The sequence below is a fragment of the Chelonia mydas genome, chromosome 3 (genome assembly GCF_015237465.2).
Source record: "Chelonia mydas isolate rCheMyd1 chromosome 3, rCheMyd1.pri.v2, whole genome shotgun sequence".
Lineage (NCBI taxonomy): Eukaryota > Metazoa > Chordata > Testudines > Cheloniidae > Chelonia > Chelonia mydas.
Genome location: NC_057851.1, coordinates 198,106,615 through 198,130,409, shown reverse-complemented (window position 1 = coordinate 198,130,409; position 23,795 = coordinate 198,106,615). Strand labels below are relative to the sequence as shown.

Genomic DNA, 23,795 nt, shown 5'->3' with positions numbered 1-23,795 from the left:
GCCCTTTTAAATCACCCAGGCGGCTTGCAGGGCTCCTACGGGCGCGAACGAGCTCTCCGGGCCCTGCACTTTGGGGGTCCCCACAGGCCGGCGCGGTCGGTCCCAGAAGTGACGAAACATCACTTCTGCCCCATGCCCCGCCCTCACCAGGGACAACCCCGGCCCTAGGGCCCAGAATTGTTCTCGGCAGGCCTGGATGTAGCTTAGGTCGACCTTTCGCGGTGTCTACACCGCACTGGGTCACCGGGAGAAACTCTCCCATTGACTTACGCTTATTGTTCTGGTGGAGTACCAGTGCTGATCCCCAGTCTGCTTCTCGTTCCAGTGGAGTACAGGAGTCAATGGGAGAGCTATCTGCAGTCAATTTAGCGGGTCTTCACTAGACCTGTTAAATCAACCCCCAGCGGATCGATCACCACAGCACTGATCCCCAGTAAGTGCAGACATGCTCTTAGTCTTTTTGTAAAATGGGAACAGTAATATTTCCCTACCTTCCTCCGTTGTGAGAATGAACACTAAAAATTGCAAGGGGCTCAGAAGCTATTACAATGGGGACCATTTCAATATTCTTGAGAAAGGACAACAAGTTCATGAAGTTTGCCATCAACACCTGCTAGGGGTTTTTTTTGTGTTGGTTTGTTGGTTAGTTTTTTTATAGTAAAAGGTACTGAGAATGTCAAGACAGTCCAGATAGATTTAAGTATATTCAGAAACTAAGCAGCAGATTAAATGAAACTTGAATAAATGTAAAATAAAATATATTAGCAAAACGTCCCTAAATTCTCCTTTGACGACAGGCTGTGAATTTGGAAGGACATTCTGAGAAATATATCTTCGGAGTCATAATGGATATGGAAATGTCTCTGATATGCTCTCCAAACACAAAGCAATGAAAGAGTAAGTAAAATATTTGGGTGAAGTAATACAAATTTAAAAAGATAAAATAATATAGCATTCTTTTTTAAATCTGAACTTGGAAGTGTTTTCTTGTCTAACCCATCCAGATGCAGCTAAGTTACTTAGCTGTGCTCTAATGACCTCACATATGGAGAAAGCGAAGGAAACACCCCTGTAGAGTGAAAGAAGTCACCAATACATCTGCTCTCCAACTGTACAATACAAAAGGAATGCAGTCAGCCTGAATACACAAATTGTTTGAAACTACCAAGATGTTCTAGCCTAGATCCTGAGCTACAGCCAAACTCTACTCAGCATAATTCTCCAGTGGGAATGAAAAGGTAGTTTGGGGCCACATTTCCCTCCGTCCAATCCAAGGGCCAGCCATCTACTGGTCCCTGGCAAAAATTAGAGCAGCCTTGGGGCTGTTTTTTACATTGGCTGCTAATGCCATAAGGGGACATTCTGGTAGCTAGAGATTACTAGGGCACACACATGCCCTAATCATACCCTTTTTTGTCTAGTTACCCACATACTAGTGGGCAAGGCTGGTGCGAGATGCCTGTATCACCCAAAAATTCCCTTACATGGGGAGGGAGAGGAAAGGAGGGTGGAAATCTTCAGTGACCAGTTAAATTTATGTTACAGCTGTTTATGTTGCTATAGTGTCAAAAAGAAGCCTTAGTAAGCTGGAGAATTTGGTCTCCTAATATAATTGTCTGACAATAAGGAGGCTTGAAATAAAGGAGATAAAATGGTCCTTTTGTGTTTGTTTGTTTTAGTTACCATGAGGTCTTGCTTTGTTTGTTTCTTAGTTGAAAACAGCAATAGTTTTCAATAATTATACATAAACTAAGGAGAGCATCTCCCTTACCAAAAAAAACCAAACCCTTCATCAAGACCCGATTCAGCAAAGCACAATGCTTGTGCTTAAGTCCCACTGAAGTCAATGTAGACAATACACAGAATAGGACTCCCCTCTCCAACCTCCTAAACTCCCGGCCTCCACCATATCTGAAGATAATCTCTGCTTACTCCTGAGAAATTGAGATAGTTTGATCATATTAATGAATTGCCTGGCCATTCACTCGAAATGAAAAAGACTGTTGATTGCCACCAAATAAAGACAATGGCTGGGTCTATACAAAGCAGGACATAACCAGAATGTGTTCCAGAAACTGAGAAGCTAATTCTGTCCCCAGATGAACCTGGTTATTTTTGATTGCATGAGGCTTTGCATAAGCTACCACAGGGGAAAAAGCTCTATCATTCCAATATAACTCATGCCTCATTTGTTTTCCAATGACTTGCCTAATAAGACTGTGTTAAAATAATAGACAAACAAAATCTGTGATGCATCAACTGAGCATTTCAGTGTGTAAGTATGTCATTGTAATCGTACTATGAGGCTGTCAAAGTGAAAATTAATGACACGATGCTTTGTCAACTAACATTATTAGCCCCTATGTTCGGGGGAGTCTAGGCACATCCACTGCCAGCTAAGGACTTAAAAGGAAGAATTACACTTTGGTTTTAAAACAGTTGGATAGATAAATATATATTTTAAAATGAATATGGCTGGGATTTTACAAGGAACTTAAGGTGTCCAAATTCCTTTGAAATTCAGAGGAAGATGGGCACCTAACTCCTTTAGGTTTTTTTCTTTTTAAACCCCAGGCTATAGCATTACAATTCAAACCCGACATACTAGCTAAGAAATGCCTATAGAAGTTTTAACTTCTCCACGCCTGTAGCAGTTCTGATCCTATGCCATCTTGCAGGACAGACAGTGAGTAGGTTGTGTCTGACCTGCCATACCGATATGTCCCACTGCACTATTCTGGACAACCTCCACTTTCCAGCATACATATAGCGCACAGTTCCCTGAAGCAGTGGCTTTTGGGAAATTTCAGAACGCCTTCTGGGAAGACTGTTTACAGTGGAGCTATTATATCAGCTATCCCCATTCATACGGACACTGGTGAGAGGCACACCATGGTTAGCTTTGCTGGAAGCAAGTCTAATCCAACTGCTGTGTTTGTCTCTGCACCATTGGGAGCACGGAGGTTCATGGGCACGTGCAGTGTTGCTGGCATGCTAGGCATACCAAATGTCTCTTCTGTAGACAAGGCATTATGGTAGTTTCCTGGGAGGGATTCAGATTCAGACAGCAAGAGATGTTTTCAGCCTTGGTGTGGGAAGGGTCACAGCTGTGAAATGTCTGGAATGTAACCTGCTGGGGGGAAGATTAGGGTGTGACTAGAACAGATGGGGAAGGCTGGGCAACTAAGACTCAGCAGGATGGCAGCTGCCAGGCATCCGTTATGTTTTAGCTTTTTATGTATGTTAGCAGCAATGCCAGGAGAAGAGAGTCAATACCATTATTTCTGAAAGATCCAGCTCTTCAGTGTCAAGTAGCTAAGTTTGCAGTAGTATGCCAATATTCTGAGACAAAAACAATCCAAACCTATTAATTCAGCACCAACCAGCCCTCCTAGCATTTCAGTCACTACTTACAGGCCCTGTCTACATTAGGGAAAACTGTCCTTTTTTCAGCAGTGGTGTTACCAACAGTGTAAGGTGTAGCGCAGACTGGTCTGGGAGCAGAATGAAACAGAAATGCCTGTGTCTGGTCTGAACTACTTTTTACGCTGTCGGTAGAGCTGGGGCAGAATTACAAATTGTCCGAGTGGAGAGTCACTCTGTGCATACTTCTTCACTGCAGAGTTAACTCAGGCTTCTAAGCAGGTGTTGCCGCAATTCCTCTCCCATCCACATAAAATCCTCTCTCCCAAGTTTAGTGGGACTTTCAATCCAAGCCAGCTGGCTCATCTGAGCCATTGGCCAAAACCCAAGTGTTGCTTTCATTTGGCTGGGTAATCCACCTACTTCGCACTAAGAATGCAGGCTAAACCATTCAGTGTCCTCCAGTTCCTTCCCACAATTCCCTACCATGTGCCCAAAATGACAAACAAGTTCTCCCACAAATCACTGGGAAAGAATCTGAGCAGTTGGTGTGCACAGCATCCTAGCGACACACATGGGGAAGCATAGCGCCAGTGTGGATGCAGTAAATGGGGTATAGCTTTGCAGCATGGCTGCTCACACCCAGGCTGAGCTACCCAGGTTCTAATCACTTGGGTTGACTCGGCAATGAAAAGGGAGAACAGAAAAGATCAAAAACTCAGCTAGGTCAAAAACTCAGCAGGATAGTTCCTGACACATGCTCCCTGGGGAGGTAAGAATTTGTAGCTGTGCACAAAGGGTGGGATTGGGGGCGGAGGGAGAGTGGGCGCAGTAGACTTTACGTTCATGGGGAGCCTAAGGATCTGTGGAAAGCTCTGGCGCATTGGTTTGGGGAATCCACAGGGTGTGCCTTCCCCAAGCCGATGCTCATGATTAGCTTAGTGGGGGGAAAAAACACTGGATCTGAAGTTAATGCTGTTGAGGAATTCAGGCACTTCCAAGGTGTATTCGGTGGGATTCTGAGGAGACCATGATGTATACAGCCGGGGCTGCACACCGTCACCCAGCTCTGAGCAGTTAGATCTCCCCTCCAAATCCACAGAACCCCCAACAGGTGTCAGTGCTTTAGACAGTGTGCCAGGCTGTTGGTTCTTTTCCATCCTTCTATAAATGTCCTCCTGGCCCGTTTCATGCAATTCTTACACTTTAGCTCTATTCTGCAGTGTAGAATGGAGGGGTTCATTGGCCCTTTTTATTGAAACACAGGATATCAGGACCTGTATGCCACCATGACAGCTAAAAACAGTATCCTAAGAATCAGAGTGTCACTGTATATTGTAACACTGTTTTCACTGTAATGTACAGGAGGATAATATGCAAAAGAGCAAGTATCATCAAAACCTCAGACATACACACACACACACACACACACTCCCGCAGGAGTCAAATACATTTTCCACATCACAAACGAATGATTTTTATGTCAGCATGCAACCACCTTCTGTGTAAAAGCTTTCATTATATCCTTATCTTCAGGGGGGAAAAAGGATTTCTTAAATAAAATGAAAATATTCATATAAAATGAAATGCACTCCAGCAATACATTGCTGGTGCAACAGTGAGTTAACTAACCTGGGGCATTCTCTGCACATTAAGTATACTTTTACCATACCAACTACAGTAGTAATAAAAACATATTCATAGATTCCACGGCCAGAAGGAACAATTGTGATAATTTAGTCTGACCTTGTGTATAATACAGAGGCCATAATTCCCTGAAATAGTTTCCGTTTGGACTACAGCATCTATTTTAGTAATAATCCAGTACTGATTTTAAAATCGCCAGTGACGGAGAATCCACCACAACCCTTGGCAAATTGTTCCAACGATTAATTATTCTCACTGTTAAAAATTTCCTCCTTATTTCTAGTCTGAGTTTGTCTAAGTTCAACTTCCAGCCACTAGATCTTGTTATATCTTTGTGCATCATGGGGGTAAATTAATGTTGCTGTGAGAATTTTAACTGTTCCAATTTTGTGACTGTTGTGTTGAAATTTGCTGTCTTAATGTCACATGAAAAATGGCTGTTGCATTTAATTCCCTTGTTTTTATTTACAAATATATAACTCAGGGGAGTGGAAGAAAGAAAAATCCTGATTGTAGGACTGTGGTGTTATACAATTATTCCATAGTGTTGCAGGTGAGCATGTAGTTTAAACTTAGTACATTATTTAACAGTAAATGCATGAACCCCACTTTTTCAGGTCGCTTTTAACTGGGTGTTTTAAAATATGGTCTCAGAATTAACACAGCTATTCCTCACTGAGGACTAGCCATGTATGAAATCCAGAATTTTAAAAGTCCAGTCATTTGAGTTTATCAGTACATTAAAAAAAGTCTTAAATATCTGCTTAAATTAGAAAAATAATACATTTTTTCATGCTCAGGTAACTCAAAAACCATTAAAGAGTTTTTCTACGAGTTTTCATAAAATAATCTATGGACTGAAACTAAGCACAGAAAGATTCAACCAAAGGGAGAATTTTTTCAGAAAAATTATGAACAAAGCAAAATCAGGAGTTAGAATGAAAAAAGTCAAGGTTGTCTTGCAACTTTAACGACAGCAATACCTGCTGTACGAACTAACTATAAGAACATGTGATGTGATGTGTGTGTGTGATGTATATTGTCAGTAGCAGCTGCAGGGAAAGCCAAGAGACACCTTTACACAGAATGTATCATTATATACAGTATATAGCAAAAACATACAAATGAAAGGACTGGACTTTAAATCAGACCTCAAAACTTGTAAAATGAGACACATAGTAAGATGCTTACCAATTTACAAATAAAGCTCTCTACATATCAATGGCTGTTTGGCATATTCTGCAGCATCAGTTGCACATAAAGCCATGTGCTTTGTGTTTGTATTTGTCTGTTCAATTACAAAATCCTCAACTGCTGGAAGACAGGATAAACTTCCAACTGTGCTAAGGCAAGTTCTCGCAGCATAGCTTTGTAAAAGCACCAAGGTTCTCTGCAGCTGGTAGTGAGATTATAAACAGCCATACTTTTCAAAGCAAATGTGTCTTCCTAATTATTGAAGTAAATCAGATCTTCCTTTTACCTTAAAGAAACTTCCTCTCTTTTCCAGACAACGGGCTTCCATTGTCACAGACGACATCTACCCTGGGAAGACTCCACTGAACGTCTTGAACTCCTAAAAGTAGAGACATTTTTAATGGTTAGTCCAGTCTGTAGGAAATTCCTTTCTAAGCCACAGGAACAGTCACAACAACAGTGCTGCCAAGATCTTTTTCCGTCAACAACATAGTGCCATTGATTTCCCACCAAAGCCCTTACATATCCTTTTTGTCTATTATTTCCTATAAATTGCACTGCTTCAAAAGACAGCTACTAGGAGTTCCGTTTTCCCCCCCTTCCCCTTCACAACTGATCCTGTAATGCTCTCTGAGAGGATTTTAATGCACTCATTAAAAAAGAATGCTAAAACATAATGATTGCTTTGTTTGTTTGCTTGACCTCAGTCTGAAGTACAAATAGAACAAATGTTAGATGTCACCACAATCTGCTCCCAAAGATTACAGCTTTAATGTAGCTGATCAGAGAAAAAAATATCACCAGCAAGGGACAAAGAACAAGTTACTGTAAATGTAAAAGGGGGGAAAAAATCCTACTGTAAGACGGTGAAGTAATCATTAACCTTTCTGACCCTTGCATCAGCGAAATGTATATGGGGGGTGCAATTACAAAGATATCGCCTTTTTCCATAGCAATTACAAAGATATCACTTTTTTCCATAGCTAAATAAATGTGATTCCCTATCCAGAAGAATATAATGATTGCACAAACATATCTATACTATATGCATGTATCCACAAATATATTTAGCTGATTAGCAATGTTTAAAAAACGTCTCAATTGACTCAGGTTTGTATTTCCTGCAAACAAAGTCCTGAATTAAACAAAGGCCAAAATCTGCAGTCGTGAGTCATCATTTTTCACTGTAAGTTAAAAACTCATTATCCTCCCCCGGCCCACCCCTTCATTAAATTACATTAGTTTATTATGTTCGAGTTTTCACCTAATTATTGCACCAAATCTTGGATGTGCAAAATGTACCACAGAAAATGTGAAGCTTGTTTGGATTGTTTCGATGCACTCAGTGAAAAACTGAGTGCATCGAATAGCTGCAGTTTAAGTCTGAGTGAAAGTAGCAGCTGAGCCAAAAATGTCTGCTTGAAAAAAACCAAAACAACAGACACTCTTGCTTTCCTTTATTGGCATTATTAGGACCCAAAAAGGGCAAAGACCAAGGTCAAGGACGAAGGAGGAGTTAAAAAAAATAATAATAAATGGGTGACGGAAAAGAGTGGAGAAGCAAAAGAAAAGACCTACAAAAGAATGAGAGGTAAAACTATGAGCTAGAAGAGGAGAGAGGGATAAAACAGAAGATTTTCTTTCATTTTAGCATGTAGCAGGAAGCTTACCATTCGCCCTACTCTGAACCTGTGCCCATTACTAGAGCTAATGTGAAAGTGCAGAACATTAGAAAAGGTGACCATTTTTCACTTACAAGGTGTGGCCAGAAAGAAAAGTAGAAGCGCTGGGAAACTCATGAACAAACCTGTTTTCAAGAGACTTTCAATCTGATTTTGCAGACTGCAGAGGTTCAGATAAGAATCTGGAATTCTGTACGCTTAACCAAACTGAACACAAACTCCACTGGTTTACCAGAGTACCTTTACACTTCGAAGTGGAGGTGTAAATTCCACCGGAAGGAGACATACCCATGTTAGCTCTGATCTATTTTTAGCACGGTAGCTTGAAGTATAGCCACAGCAGCATGAATACTGGGAGGGGCTAGCTGCCCTACTATGCACCTAGTGTCTTGGATGGGGCGGTCCTTGGGGAGGTTGTCCCCTCCCACCACTTATGCCACCATGGCTACACTTCTGTTTTTAGCATGCTAGCTCAATCAGAGCTGGCATGGGCACATCTCCTTGAGCTGGAATTTACACTTCCAGCTTGCACTTAGACATACCCCCAGGAGTAGCTAGAAGCAGGTACTCTCTTAAAGAGACGTGGTCAGCTTTTCTAATTTTAAGAGATTTAAGTTTCTGACAAGAGCTCTCTTTAAATAGTAGGGCCTGATTTGTTTCAATTTATTTATATTTCCTGGCTGATGCTAATAAGGGTCTTTTTCAGTAAGGAACTAAAGAGCGATACTTGGACTAATCACTTAATCTCTCTGTGCCTCAGTCCCCTATCTGTAAAGTGGGAATAAAACCTCTTCCCTTCTCCCACCCTCTTCTCCATTTAGATAGTAAGAGACTGCCCCCAAAGAGTTTACTATGTTCATGTACAGGTTTCAGAGTGTTAGCCGTGTTAGTCTGTATCAGCAAAAACAACGAGAAGTACTTGTGGCACCTTATAGACTAACAAATTTATTTGGGCATAAGCTTTTGTGGGCTAAAACCCACTTCATCATTAACACAGGAGGGTTCTGGTCGCAGCTGGGGCTGCTAGGTGCTACTGTAATGCTAACACCACCACCACCACCCCACACACATACACATCCCAAAAGTGTGTAGGAGCTTTGGAGGAAAGATCAGCCCCCAAGGTTTTGGTCATGCTTTGTCTCCAAGCAGGAGTCTGGGAGCTCCATGAAGCACAGAAGGGAGTTCTCAACTCTCCCATCCACCCTTCAATGCCCCAGGACTCCTCTTGCTCTCAAGCTCTGTGTAGGGATCCCAGTAAAGAGAGAGATTCTTCCAACCTCCAATTCAGGGGCTTGCCTTCACTAGTGAGTTAACATGAGATATAGTTCAAGTGTTCTCTCTAACTTGGCCCCTATGTACGCATGCAGACTCATCACTTGTGTGTACTGGCTGTAGTAAGACTAGTTGGTTGGCACGACCATGTGTGCAGGGCAGACCTCGAGTCAGCTTCTCGTGAGAGCTGCTAACTTGATCTGTATGTAGTGTGGATGCAGGCTAGCACCACTACACAACAATCAAGAGCTGTTCATCCTCCAATACCTTCCCACAACCACTAGGATCCCTTCCCTCTGTCCTTTTCTTGCAATCTACCTCTTTTCTGGTTTTCTGACAACATCCCCAAAGACGACAGCACCACAACTTGTAGCCAGCTCGCTAGAGGCAGACACCAAGGCTACCAGGGCCTATACATTTGGGAAGAAGAACAGAAGTGGCAAGCTCTACAATGAGATTTCTAAGAAGCTCACTGAGCTGAGAATCTAACATATGGGACCACAGCACAGGAAGAATACCAAAGGGGTTTAGATGCTCTACGAAAAGGCCACAGATCATATCCCAGGCTGGTAATTCCCTGCTGATGTGCTCATATTAGGAGGTGAACTGCGCCATTACCAGTGCCCCAAGTACAGACCCCAATTTCACTCCAAAGGGTTTTATGGGCTTCTGTCAGAAAGGTGGATCAAGCGGAAGAGCATGATCTGGGGCACGTATGCAAGTTCCACCTCAGTCATCCCCACAGCAGCGCATTAGACAGGAAGTGCAAATGAGGACCAACTGAGTGCAAAACTGACTAAGCATCAGATCCTCTGCTGGCACTGACTGCAATGGAGCTACACCCATTTACGGCAGCTGAGGATTTGGCCCAAAGACCATAAACTGAAATAAAACAAATATTTATTTCCTCACTATCTTCCTTCAGTTACAGGCACCTGAGGCAGTTCTCTGTAACAATCATAGGTAAAAAGAAATTAAGACAGAAATGCAATTTCCAAGTTGATGATGTCCCTTTAAAAGACAGCATCAAATTCATCCCCCATGCAACACCACAAACTTCAAGAGCCTTACACTGGGGATTTATGAGCTATGTAATTTAATTACACATCCCTCTCCACACATTCACATAAAACTGTGTCATTAATAACTTCATTTGTAAGAAACAGCCCTTTCACAGGAAATCTAATCTTCAGTTTTACTGTACATCATGTATATCTGCATACAGCACTGGTACTACCAAATAAGACGAAGCCAAGATTTTTATTTTTAAATTAATTTTACTATTGCCACTTGTAGAAATGAAAAGTATGTTATAAGATCTCAAACACACACAAAACAAATACATTATGTTACAAATACTAAGAGAAAGAGCAACATTTACAGTGTGAAGATCTATAAACTATTAAGTCTAGCAGCGCAGGTGTTAGATTCAGCATCAATAATAAATAGCATCTGGAAAACTGCATCCTTTTCTTGTTGGGTATTTCAAGGCTGTATACGTTTGCATGGCTGCTATTGTTACTATTATTTGTATTAAAGTAACATAGAGGCCTCAACTGGGATCACGGTCCCATTGTGCTCAGCACTGTACAAACAGTACTCCAGAGATCTTACAGTCTAAACAGACAAGACAAAGGGTGGGAGGAAACAGAGGCAGGAAATGACTTACCTTACCCAGGGTCACACAGCAAGTGAATGACAGCACTGACAACAGAACCCAGCTCTCCCAACTCCCAGTGTAGTGTGCTATCTATTAGGCTGTTACTGCATCCCTATAATATCCAAATTTTGTTGATTTACTTTATTATATGTATTTCAGGATTCAACTACTGAATTGCTACAGAGAGAGCCTCACTGCGGTAAACCAAAATCAAAGAAATTGATCACCTCTGCTTTCAGAGACTTTATAATAAACAAATTCCCAGCAAGGTAGCTGATATCTTAAAGTGTACAGGAAAACCCAAGATCAAATTCAGTTGATTCTTCAACATTTCCCCCAAAAAACTGACTCAAAAACCTTCTGCTAAACCAATTACAGTACTCTTAATTCCTCTTCCATACCAGTCCCTTATCCTCTTTAGAAGATCTTTCTAAATAATAAATAATAATGTATATTTCCTTTTGTGCTTCACATTAAAACAGAACTTTTCAGCTCCAAATATGCCTCTCTATTCAAGATCCAGCACGAAGTGCAACTTTATACATCAGCCAAACCCTAGTTTCTGTGAAAAACACAGACTACTTAAATTACATCCATTCCTCCTCTAAAATATCCTGTTTCATCTCCCCAGTTGTCAGAGAAAGAAACAGCTTCATCTGTCCAGAGTAAGCTCCATGCACACTCTAGCATTTCACAATGAACTGAGCCACACTTGATCACACACTCATTTACTCAAACAAAGGTGTAAAACAGGCTGAAGTAGGTAAAGAACAAAAGCCTTCAGTTTAGCAGTGGCAACTGCCTTTCTCCTAAAACAACAGCACATATGGAACCATATAACCAGGAGATTAGGAAAGAAGTCTCATGAATTCTGGAAATAAAGCATAAGTTTTCAACAGACAGTAATTAATCATTGGAACAACTGCATAACAATTTTAAAATCAAAATTAGATGATTTTCTAAAAGATCTGCTCTAGGACTTATTTTTTGGGAAGTTCCGTGGCCTGCGTTATACAGGAGGTCAAACCACATGATCACAGTGATCCCTTCTGGCCTTGGAATCTATGAATCAATATTTTAGTGCCACACTCTGAAAACCCACAAGCAAGGTAACAGCCCTCTGGCTTTTCTTATCAACAGGTAAATGTAACAAGAGAAAAAGGTTCCCTCATTAAATCTTAGCCTCTTATTTTACGGTATGTCCACACTGCAATCAAAGGTATGATTTTGCAGCTCGTGCAGGCATACCCCCCATTAGCTTTAGTCTAGCTAGCATGGCTAAAAATAGCAGTGAAGGTGCAGTCTACAGCCCTGGCTTGAAATGCAAGTATGTACCCATGGTTCCAGGTGGGCTTTTTCAGCTGACCCCTAAGCCCACCACTACCTCTTCAGTGCTATTTTTAGCCACACTAGCTAGACTGTTGAGCCTATGCAAGCTGCAATCCCACCACCGATTTGCAGTGTAGACATAGCCTTAGAGACAGAGTGCAAAAAAAGATTTGGAAAGTTTCTTAACTAGTGAAAAACATTCACACCCATATCCTAAAAAATGGCTCAATGGATTTTAATGAAACTTAAAAAAAAACAACGTAGTGCTAAAATGAAGCAAGAGAAATTTTGGCTAAAATGCTCATGTACAGAGAGTTGTAAGAACAGAAGTGCTATGGTGACCTAAGGCCCCAATTCAGCTAACCACTAACAGCTTAAGTCCCATTCACTTTAATGGGACTTAAACCTACACTTACACATTTTGCTGCTTTGGGGGCTGAGTGATAGCACTGCTACCACAATTCTACAACAATAATTCCATCCAGGAATTAGAGGACTTGCATCTCCACCCAGGAATCAGGTAAGATGTCAGTGATAACATCTGCCTCTGTTTTTCAGGAACCAACAGCTCTATGAGTTACAATGCAGCTAATGCACTGCATACTTTCACAAACACGAAACCAGCAAGATTACCGATGCTACCTTCCAGCTGGGTAGACAAAAGGTACGGACACAAATAGTTCCCATTAGTTACAGTTACACACAAAATGCTGTTCTGCTGTGAAAAACGCCATTGTGCAATTCTGTTTATTGTATCTCTCTACTTTCCAGATTAAATGTACTCTGAAACACTCAGTTTTCTTCTCTTAATTGCCAACCTCATAAACTCATTGAGATCTGAAAGTCAAACTGGGATTTTCCCTGTGTGAGCATCATCCTCGGTAATAGAGATTCTGCTGGTCAAACCATCTCCTCAGTTACGCTTGTGCAATTCCCTTGTCTTCAAACATGCCCCGAGGAACATATGTGCAGACCCAGTCGTGGTTCAGCTGAATATGACACAAATGTAACAGGGGGCATAATTTGGCCTACAGAACCCGGATTCCTTGTGACAATCCATGAGAAGGAAAGAAAACAGTTTGGCTCTCAGATCCTGGGGTGAGATTACAGGACTAACAGTTAAAAACAAAACAAACTTTGCTAAGTAAGTTGATTGGATCAGGAAGTTACTGAGAAAAACATTAAGTGTGGAAACTTATGTTTAGGTCACGAAAAGAGCCATAAAATCATATTGAAACTATACAGTAAACAGAGATAAGGGTTTATATTTATTTTTTTAAAAGGCATTTATATGGACATTCATCTTTTTTTTAAAAAAAGAGAGTCTGAAAAAACCTCATGAAAAGGTAAAACACAAATTTACTCACATATTTGAGTATCATCTCTGCAGGCTTACTTTTGTGTTGGGTAGTAAGTAGCCAAAAGAAAAGGTAAGGCCTTTTAAAGAGAGTGGTTATAATGATCTGATTTGTTCTGGGTATTGGTATGCTATATACAATTAAGCATTTATTACATTATATGTAATGAATGCATATTTATTATATTTTTAAAATTGATTGTCAGTTAAATATGATTCTGCTGTCATACCAGTTTTTGCCCAGGGCAACTCCACTGATTTCAGTGAAGTTACCGCCATATAAAATTGGTGGAACGCAGCAGAGAATCAGGCCCAGGATGTCTACAATTCCTCCTTTTCCTCACTCAAACAGGCACTTTACACATTCAGATCAGGTGTAAAGGCAGCCTGAGAGTAAAGAAGCCTGAAACTAGGTGCAACTATAATTTACTCCACCTTTCTGGCCCTTGTACATGGCTAAAGCAATGTCAAGAGATTCTTAGTGTAAATGAGAATTCCGGCCAAAAAATATTTTTGCTCATATTATGAAATGATTGCAAAGCAGAAGTTTAAAAGCCAAGGCATGCAAATAAAAGTTAAGCACACGCTTGAATGTTTTGCTGAATCAGTGCCTAAAACCAGATATTTCTAATTTCAGTGCAGAGTGAAAAGAAAAGGAGTACTTGTGGCACCTTAGAAACTAACCAATTTATTTGAGCATAAGCTTTCGTGAGCTACAGCTCACTTGAATTTTTCTACCTGAAGTGAGAGGACTGGTGCCCCTACCATCCATGCTGACTACAATCTCAAAGTGCTATCTAGGCCTTATCTACACCAGAAAATGTGGTTGTTTTAACTATGGTGGTCAGGGGTCTGAAAAATCCACACCCCTGATCAGCATAGTTAAGCCAATCTACAGCCCCATGTAGTCAGTGCTAGGCCAATGGAAGAATTCTTCTGTCGACCTAGCTACCGACTCTTGGGGAGATGGATATGTTGACTGGAGAATCCCTGCCATCAGCATAGGTTGGGTCTACACTGAAGCACTACAGGGGCTCAGCTGTGCTGCTGTATCACTTTAAGTGTATCGGAGCCCTTAGTTATGCAGGAATGTTGGAGGAGGAGGAATAGCAGATTAGAATGTTCTGCTTTAAGTCTTGTTCCAGGAATTCATGCAACACATTAATTATATAAAATATATTAATAAGGAATGCAACAAAAAGGTGGTGAGTTAGTTTGTTAAAAAAAACTAATCTATTTATCCGTGTAAATGTGTTGTTTAAGAAATACAAATTTAGTCTTAATCTGAACGTATCTGCATATCTTTTGAAAGCTACAAATACTAAAACTGGCTGTTAAGAGGTTTTTTAATTAAAAATGTAATATTAATAAACGCAAAGTCCATTAAGTTCAGAGATTTTTTTTTTAATTTAAAATGCTTCCAAAAACCAGTCAAATCCTTTGGTTCTCTTTTCCAACAACAATCAACAATGAAGCAATTGTCACACTGCAGTTGTGAAATGGTGTTCAATTTAATAATCTTTTCAACGAAGAGTGTTAATGAAGACCAGTGGACGCTCCCTTGGTACCATGGAAACAATGGAAACAATGACTATCAATAGGCTTGGAAGGATTAGATCTTTATTGATAAAGGTCAGTAAATATCCACTTCATTGTACATACACAAACCAACAAAAAATATTTCCATCAATAATACTTGAAATTTACAGACAGGCAAAGAAAGAAAAACGATGCTTCTGACTTCATGGAGCTATGCCATTTTATACCAGCTGAGGTTTTGGCCCATTTTGTGGGACAGAGACACAACAGAACAACAGTATTGCATAAAGCTCTAATAATTTCAGTAAACAAATTACATACACATGAGCAGTATTATCTAATTATACTGAACATGTAGTTTATATTACCTGTGTCGACCTACCTAACCCTGGCTAGTTAGAAAATGTGTATTCTCCTGAGTAGGAGACCCACCGGTGAAAAATGTTAGCTTGCTAACGCCACACAGCTCCTGATCCAAAGCCCATTTAAAAATCACTAGAATATTGTACTGTGGTTAGGGTCATGTAGATAATCCCAGTGAGGAAAGCTCCAACATTTGTAGAATCCATTAACTCTGAGCAGTCTACTGAGTACTTTTTTTCTAGTATTCACATACTTATGGGGCCATATCATGCCTCAATCAGTGCATCCAACTCCCACTGACATCACTGGAAGCTGCACACAAGAATAGAGGATAAAGGAGCCCTACCTAGTTTTCTGAGTCTAGACAGACCAGCCTGGAAAGCTACACAATAACCAAAGTCAGAGTAATCCCAAAGCACATATCAGGGAAGAGTAGGTCCTGTACTTTTAGTTATCACTGTTGTTATTTATTAGGTCTCATTTAGCATCCCTCATGGGGAAAATAAACTCGTCTTTAGGACCATTTTCATTTTTGCCCTGTGTTTCTCTCCCTCCACATCCTCCTTCCTGTTTCTCTCCCCTTTTCTGTTTTGCAACTCTCCTCCTTTCTTCTCCCTTCCCTTCAGGAGCTACCAATTCCCGGAGCCTGTGGGTTTATTGCAACCCAGTTCCCAATCCCATCTGACACAATAACCAGTGATGGAACAGTTAACAATAGCAAGTACAGTGCATGCACTGGATTTGGAGTTAAGACCCCAATCAGATTAATGGAGAAGCTGATGAGTTCACACCCTCGCAGTGCCCTTGTTTCAGGCTGTCTGCAGACTCAGGAAGACAGAACTGAATTAGATACATTCACTTCACATTTGCAAGCTTTCCTTTGACACTATGAGTGCTAGAAACTTTTAAAAAAATAAGCAGATTCCACAGAATCGAATATGCTACAGGGAATGCACAAATATATCAAGCAGCCCAGATCCCGCCCATAAGCTAGGTATCTGAAAGCTCTGAACTGAAGCAATGGAGAAAAATTCAGTGCAATGCAGCATTTGATGCTGCAATTGCTTTTTCTGTTACAAAGTAACAATTTTACTGTCAAACTCAACTACCACCCCAACTGGCTCACAAAGATCAGGGGTGGGATCTTCGGCAGTGCTCAGCACTGACCTAACTCTTCTACCACTGAAGACAACACTGAGTGCTTTTGAAAATCCCACTCTAGATCCCATTTTTGTTACTTAAAGTTGTCAGGATAGAGACGGTCTTTTTTGTTGTTATGTTTGCATAGTGCCTAGCATAATGGAGCCTCTGATGCATGACTGGGGCTACTAGGAGCTGCTGCACTGCGATTAATAGATAATTATTGTTACTCCCTGCCATGGAAGAATAGTACCAACTAGGGTGACCAGTTAGCAACTGTAAAAAAATGGGTCGGGGGGAGAGGCGGTAATAGGCTCCTATAAAGAAAAAATCCCAAAAAATGGGACTGTCCCTATAAAAACGGGACGTCTGGTCACCCTAGTACCAACTATAAGGGCCAATTCTCAGCACGTGCAAACTGGCATAGCTCCATTGCGGTCGCTGGAGTTATAATCATTTACACATCTTAAAATCTGGCCCCTTGCCTTTCATTTATCCAGTGTCTGATTATGATATAGTAGCTGGAATATACTCTTCACCACCTCAGTACAGAAAGATATGCTGGTTGTCTGGAAGTATTATTTATGTACCTAGTAGGCCATTGTGAATCACCACCACATATCACATCACAGCAAGAATGTTACAGCAATAAAGAGGAAATATAGGGTTTTTTAACTTAAATTAACAAAATGCTAACAACAACCCCAGCAACAAAGCTGCACTCAATTTTTCAGTGAATCTTTTTTCTGAGGGTTAAATTAAAAGCTCCCTAGCTTTAAGAAAATGTAGGCTAGATATATTTTTCAAACTCTTTTTAATGAGAAGGAACATTTCTAAAAATCAGATTTGCTCTTCGGGGTAAATTAAAAGACAGACTCAAAACTTCAGATTATAATCACATCATATGAGCCTCACACCTTTTATTTCCCATTTTCTTGGTGCAACTGCATTGCCCCATCAAAAGAATTGTATTTTATTTCTAATCCACAAAGCCCTAGGTTGTCTAATTCCGATGTCCTTATCTGGATGTTGGCAAACTTAAATTCTTCCCTTTGAAATTATTTCCTTTTGGAGGTCAGCTGAAGGCCTAGTTCAAGCACCACATTGATGCAACCAAACACAGTATCACTTTGAATATCTATCAATTAAGGGCCTCAGTATTTGGTGCCAGGATTTTAACAGACCTCTTAACTCAAACGTTGCATTGTGTTAGTACAGCTGTATCCACAAGCAAAAGTAAGAGAATTATATTAAAAAGGATTCCAACTTCCGTCAGTTTTCTGACTGCAGAAAGAGATTATATTCATTCTTTCAAATTATGCAACTGTCTTATGCCCCTATGTAAGGTGCCCCTTTACTCCCCTGCATGGGGTACCTGCATCACAGATCGGACTATGGGGAGAAGGGGGAAGAGCAGCTCCCATGGGGCAACTACTCTTCTTCTTGGGCAGGTGGGCAGTTGGGGCAGGCATTGGGCATTGACTATAGTAATGTCACAGATAACTTCTCTTCCACCTCCTCCCAAACCATGGAGGTAGCAGGGACCAGAGCTGTTCCTAGAGCAGTGCAATTACAACCCATTGCTTACTTTGGTCTCATGGTAATTCCACAATCTAGCTTTAAGGGATTACATATACTTATACTATATAATACTATCCTAATACCAACAGTTTAACAGTTCCTATACTCTCTCTATGCACCTGTATATAATTGCTTACCCAACATTAAATTCAGCAATACACACACACACACAACAGTAACTTCCTATATCTTATATTTTACACATATACACACATGAACTCCAAGGGACTGAAAATAGAGAACACAAATAAAATCTACTCAATATAGTAAGTAACCTATAAAGTATAAAACCTATGGATGATTATATTTTTAAACCAATCTTTAAACCAAGTTTTTAAGTAACTTGCCAGAACTGACACAGACGTCCTCAGATTACAACGAAGTGGCATTTTTTGTCTAAGCCTCCAAAGAGTCAGTTTCCTGTTGTCCCTAGACTGACCACAAAATGGCAACAACTGCAACCTAGTAAAATCAGGGACCAGAGAATAGAGATGAAATGAAGCATATGTCCACAGAGCAGCAGCAGTGTCCTTACACAAGTGTTTGCCATCCAATGGCCACGGCATATTTGTCTGAAGAAAGGGGAGATTCAATACTGTGCTGAAGGCATGCTCTGTAAGTAATCCATTCTATTAATTTTGAGAGCAGGAATGGCCAGTATGTTACTCAAGCATTAAGGTCAAGATTCTAAGAAATAGCTAGTGATTTTTGGTACCTCAGTTTCTAGGTGCCCAACCTGAGACATCTCAAAACGTGGCCTGATTTTCAGAAAATCCAGGGCACCCACCACATGAAAAAATAAGGCCATTTTAAGATGTCTGACTGAGGTTGAACCTTCAAAAATTTAAGCCCTTGCAAATGGCTACTTTCTTTTGAAAATCTTGACCTAAAATTGCCATGCACTGTCTAATTAGCCTGAAAACACTTAACTATTTTCTTATATTCATGTCTTTTCTTGCTCTCATGTCAGCTACCCAGTGGTTCAACTCAATCAAAGAGATGACTAAAAGTACTCCTTATATTTGGATACTGCTCTCATCTTAAATCCATCCTGCTACACTGTATCTGTGATACACAGACCACACTGAGAGGAGCTGAGTGCAGCAAGCCAGGTCTTAGGTCATAAATAAGCCAGCAATTCGGTCACGGAAGTCATGGATTCCATGACTTTCTGCGACCTCCATGACTTTCGCAGCTGCAATGGCTGATGCGGCTGATCCCAGGGCTGCCCAAGCAGCTGGCCCCTGGGGAGCACTGTAGCAGCAGTCAAAGGGGCAGTCCTAAGGAGCACCTGAGCAGTGGTCCCAGGGCCTCAGAGAAGGGGTGGCTGGGGGCAGTCAGCCCCTGCGGTCAGTGCAGGGGATAACAGTCGGCCCCCGGACTCCCAGAGCAGCAGTGTCCTGGGGCCCCCCAGAGCAGCAGCACCCGGGGCCCCAGGAGCTGCTAAGTTTTAGTCATCAGGGGTATTTATGTAGTAAAAGTCATGGACCATTCACGGACCATTAATTTTTATTTATTTCCCATGACCTGTCCATGACGTTTACTAAAAATACCGATGACTAAATCTTAGCCTTATTCATAAGCAGAAGACCTGTCATGGTTCCCACCAATCTGGTTAGCCCAAACAATAATAATTTGCATTTCTAGAGCACCTTCCATCCAGCCTCCAAACAGTTTTACAAATACAAATGAACTAGTCCTCCAGCTCCCCTGTGAAGCAGGTATTCCTATTTTATAGTGTTTTCTACAGACTTGTAGGGTTTTTGCTGAAATGGAGCTCTTGCCTCATTCACGCCGCACTTAGGAATTTTCAGAGGTCCTTGGTAATGGCTTTTGGCTGGTTCTCAATTAAGACAATTCCGATCCCAGTGTTAGGCCAATAGCAAATGGTTTTGAAAATTCCAAATTCTGTATATGATTGACTTTCAGGATTCTGTTTGTTTACATTAAGTAGCGTGCAGTAAAAGATACTACTCTTATGCAGGACAGAGTTAGATAAGCAACCCTAACTTTGTATCTCCTGACTTTTGAGTGCTCAGAAATGCCACCTTGATATTTTCAGCACACACACACACAAGATACCAAGGTAATTTGAAAAAGCTGCTTAGATGCTCTGTAGTATTTCAGTGAAAAGAAAACATGCATCTTTTTGCCATTTCAGTATTTTTAAGACTATTAAATATAATTGCATTCAAGTTCATAATTATCAAATGTTATTTGTCAAATTATAATACTGGAGCAGTTTATAGTTTTTACTAGTCTGCTATTCTAGATATATCAGTTCAATTTAATAGATCATTTTATTTTAGAATTATAGTATCTATTATGTAAATGCAAAATAATTAGTGTTTAATTTTTTTCCGTTCTGCAAATTTATTCTAATGAAAACATCCTGGAGGATATTTTTAGTGATTACTTTTCACTAAATTCTGGAGATTCAGAAAGTGAAAGATTTTTCCATTTGAAGTAGCTAACGCATTAGAGGCCAAATCCAATGCCTTTAAGGTCAACAGAAAGATTCGTATTGATTTCCACGGGCACTGGATTGGGACCCAAATTACAGTGCATGAAACAGCTTGCACAAAAAGCCAATGAAGTATTTAAGACAGTAAACCTGTCACTCCAAATTATATTTTAAAATAGAAGTAATTTATAGTACTCACCCGTTTTTATTGCATGCAATTTCTCAGTGTATTTGCTACAATTAATTGTGCATCTGGACTTCAGCGCAGCATTAGAAGTTGAGGTAATGATTTACTACAAGTAAATTCTAATTGTGTTACTAACCTTGAACTGTCTTATGTAAGGTTTCAGAGTAGCAGCCATGTTAGTCTGTATCCGCAAAAAGAAAAGGAGTACTTGTGGCACCTTAGAGACTAACAAATTTATTTGAGCGTAAGCTTTCATGAGCTACAGCATGCATCCGGTGAAGCGAGCTGTAGCTCACAAAAGCTTATGCTCAAATAAATTTGTTAGTCTCTGAGGTGCAACAAGTACTCCTTGTCTTATGTAAGACATTCTAAGAGCCTATCTTTTAGAATTTCAAATAATTTGGCTCCCATTACTCTAACATTTTACTTATGAACTGGGGTATCACCTGCTTGTCCTAAAAAACCCAGTACTTTCAGAATTTTTATTTGTTGAAGAACTCCCAGTATAGAGCTGGTTGCCCCTTTACAGCTGGCATGCTGTATGTCCTAGGAACACAAGTTAATGTTCTTGTTTTAACTCTCATATTGGTTAAAGTTTAATATTAGTTATCTTTGTCAGAGGATAGGGAACCATATGGTGGAAGAGGGGAAAGAAGATCCAGTGGGTAGGGCAGTAACCAAGACTTGGGAGACCTGGATTTGAGTGGTCTGCCACAGATTTCCTTTGTGAACTTGGGCAAGTCCCCAGTCCCTCTGTGTTAGTTCCCTATCTGTAAAAACAGGGATAACAGCACTGCCCTATCTCACAAGGGTGTTGTGAAAATAAATGCATCAAAGAACATAAGGCGCTCAGATACTATGGTGTTCTGGGGGCCCTGTAAGTACCAGCAGTAGATAGGCAAAATACAGGAAGGCAATAAGCAGGAGGGAAAACATAAGAACAGTGGGGTGAGGGCAGAGAGCAAAATCAGGAGAGGCCACAAGGAAGAAAGGAGAAAAGATGGTTGTGCATAACAGGGAACCCTGTTCCAGTAGGAACACTGGAGATGAGGATAAGGAGACAACATGTGACCACCATACAACACTAAAAGTCTGTGACTGCATAATAATAACTTAAAAATGGAAAGGTACCTTCCCCCCCAACCAAGAATGAGAACAGACTGAACATTTTGGACCAGCTGGTGTAAATCTTTTGAAATTCTTTGACTTCAGAAATATCATGGTTGATTTTTCATCGTGTCTGTTGGGAAACATTATTGACTTTGAATTCTCACAAGCCGTTGCTTTTTATTGGCTCAGTTACAGTTTACTAACTTTACTGTTAGTAAATTGTACATACAATTTACATAGTCTCCGGCAGAGACGACTCTGGCCTGCCGATAGTGGGAGGGCAGTGGCTTCAGCAGATGTTCCTGAGCATGTTCAGTCCGTGTGAGCATGTTCAGTACAAGCGAAGCAGCAAATTGGGGAGGGCATGTGACCCCACACGACACCCCCCCCACTTCCACACACACACACACAGCCTCCAGTCTCAGGGGGTTTTTTTGTTCGTGAACAATTGTGCATGAAATACTTCTAACAAAGAGACCAGTTGTTTTTATGATATCAGAACCTTCACCTCCTGCCGAGAAAGTTAATGCATGGATATCCCACATTATATGAACCATAAATAAGGCCGTCTATTATTCATCCCCACCACCCACATGAGACAGGATTTACAGCCAGTTTTCACTTATTTTCTCACTGAACATTCACCTGTAAGATATTTTGCAAAAATACCATCAGCTCCTTTTAGTCCTCTCTTCTGCAGCACACTCTTCTAAGCTGCTGTCAATTCCTCTTGAAGATACACTGTATAAATACAGTGAGTCATTAAGTTTAGTACCAGGGAAAAGCTCATTTATGACTCACTCATTGAAAGAAAAGGTTTTCATTGGAAAAAACCACAGACATGAAACGATGGTGGGTAAATGTCTCAATTTATTCATTTTCTGCCTTATCACACACAGACTGCCGCAGACAAATACTTTATCTAACGAAAACAGACTTTTATTATCCCACAGAATAACAAAAAACCCTCCAAGTAAATTTAATAGACATTAATGAGAGCAGGCCTAAAACAGAGCTCTAAACACACACAGCTTTGATTGTCCTATATTCAGTTAGGATGCATTGGTGATATGCTGGTATGAAACATTCTGTATCAGATAACTACTATTATTTAGCTTCACTTTGGAACAGGACCAGATTGGTGATGTGAGTAAGCCACACAGATGAATAAAATGATCATAATACCCCATTGCCCCTCCCCTTAAAGTGTACCGGTGGCAATAGGGTATTAAGATCCCTTTAGGGAAAATTACTGTCTTGCTCAGAACGTGTAATTTGTTCTTGAATCATACTCTCTCAACTAAGCTATGGAAATAAACAGGGACTGAGCCATGTACAGCATTGCACTGATTCACAGACAAGTGTGCCAACATACCAAGCTGGATAATCCTCAAAGCACAACCATTTTCTTGTCTTTTTAGTGAGGCTAGCTACATATCACAGTGGATGAAACCTCTGGAAAAAAACGTTTTATTGGCCCTTACTTCTCGTCTAATATGTTTGGTGCTCTAAGATTCTGAAGTTCTCCAGAATGCACTAAACATACCACTGTTCTGCTACGTTAAAGCAAACTTTACAGGTACCCAAGATTAATGCAAAATTTGGCTTGAAACAGAAACATAACTGCAACCTGGACGATGACACAGCGAGGCACTGCTCCATGTTATTGAGGTTACAGCAGTTTATATATCATAGGAAAACAGAAACAATTGTACCCTGTGGAATCTTTTTAGTAAGGGTACCCTGTGGAATCTTTTTGATAGAGTGTTATTCTCACACTGTTAGGACCTCAGCTACCCTTCTTGAATAGTTCATAGCGAGTATTACAGCATCCCCTTGAGTTTTGCCATCCCTTCATGTTTCAGAGATGCCTATTTTGACAAGGCTCTATTCCCTGTACTCAACAC

At 40.6% G+C, this 23,795-nt stretch overlaps 1 protein-coding gene across 8 annotated transcripts in view; it reads right to left on the bottom strand.

Moving 5' to 3' along the window:
• RIN2 (Ras and Rab interactor 2) overlaps positions 1–23,795 on the bottom strand; it is a 107,573-nt gene that overhangs the window by 60,773 nt on the left and 23,005 nt on the right. For 7 of the 8 annotated variants that reach the window (XM_043544116.1, XM_037896227.2, XM_037896228.2 and 4 more), the window contains one exon: positions 6,491–6,583. In XM_043544116.1, coding sequence (XP_043400051.1) covers positions 6,491–6,547 — 57 coding nt within the window. In that variant the 5' untranslated portion in view covers positions 6,548–6,583. Of the gene's footprint in view, positions 1–6,201; positions 6,307–6,490; positions 6,584–23,795 lie in introns of those variants that run through there. The other variant, XM_043544119.1, reaches the window with a different exon arrangement.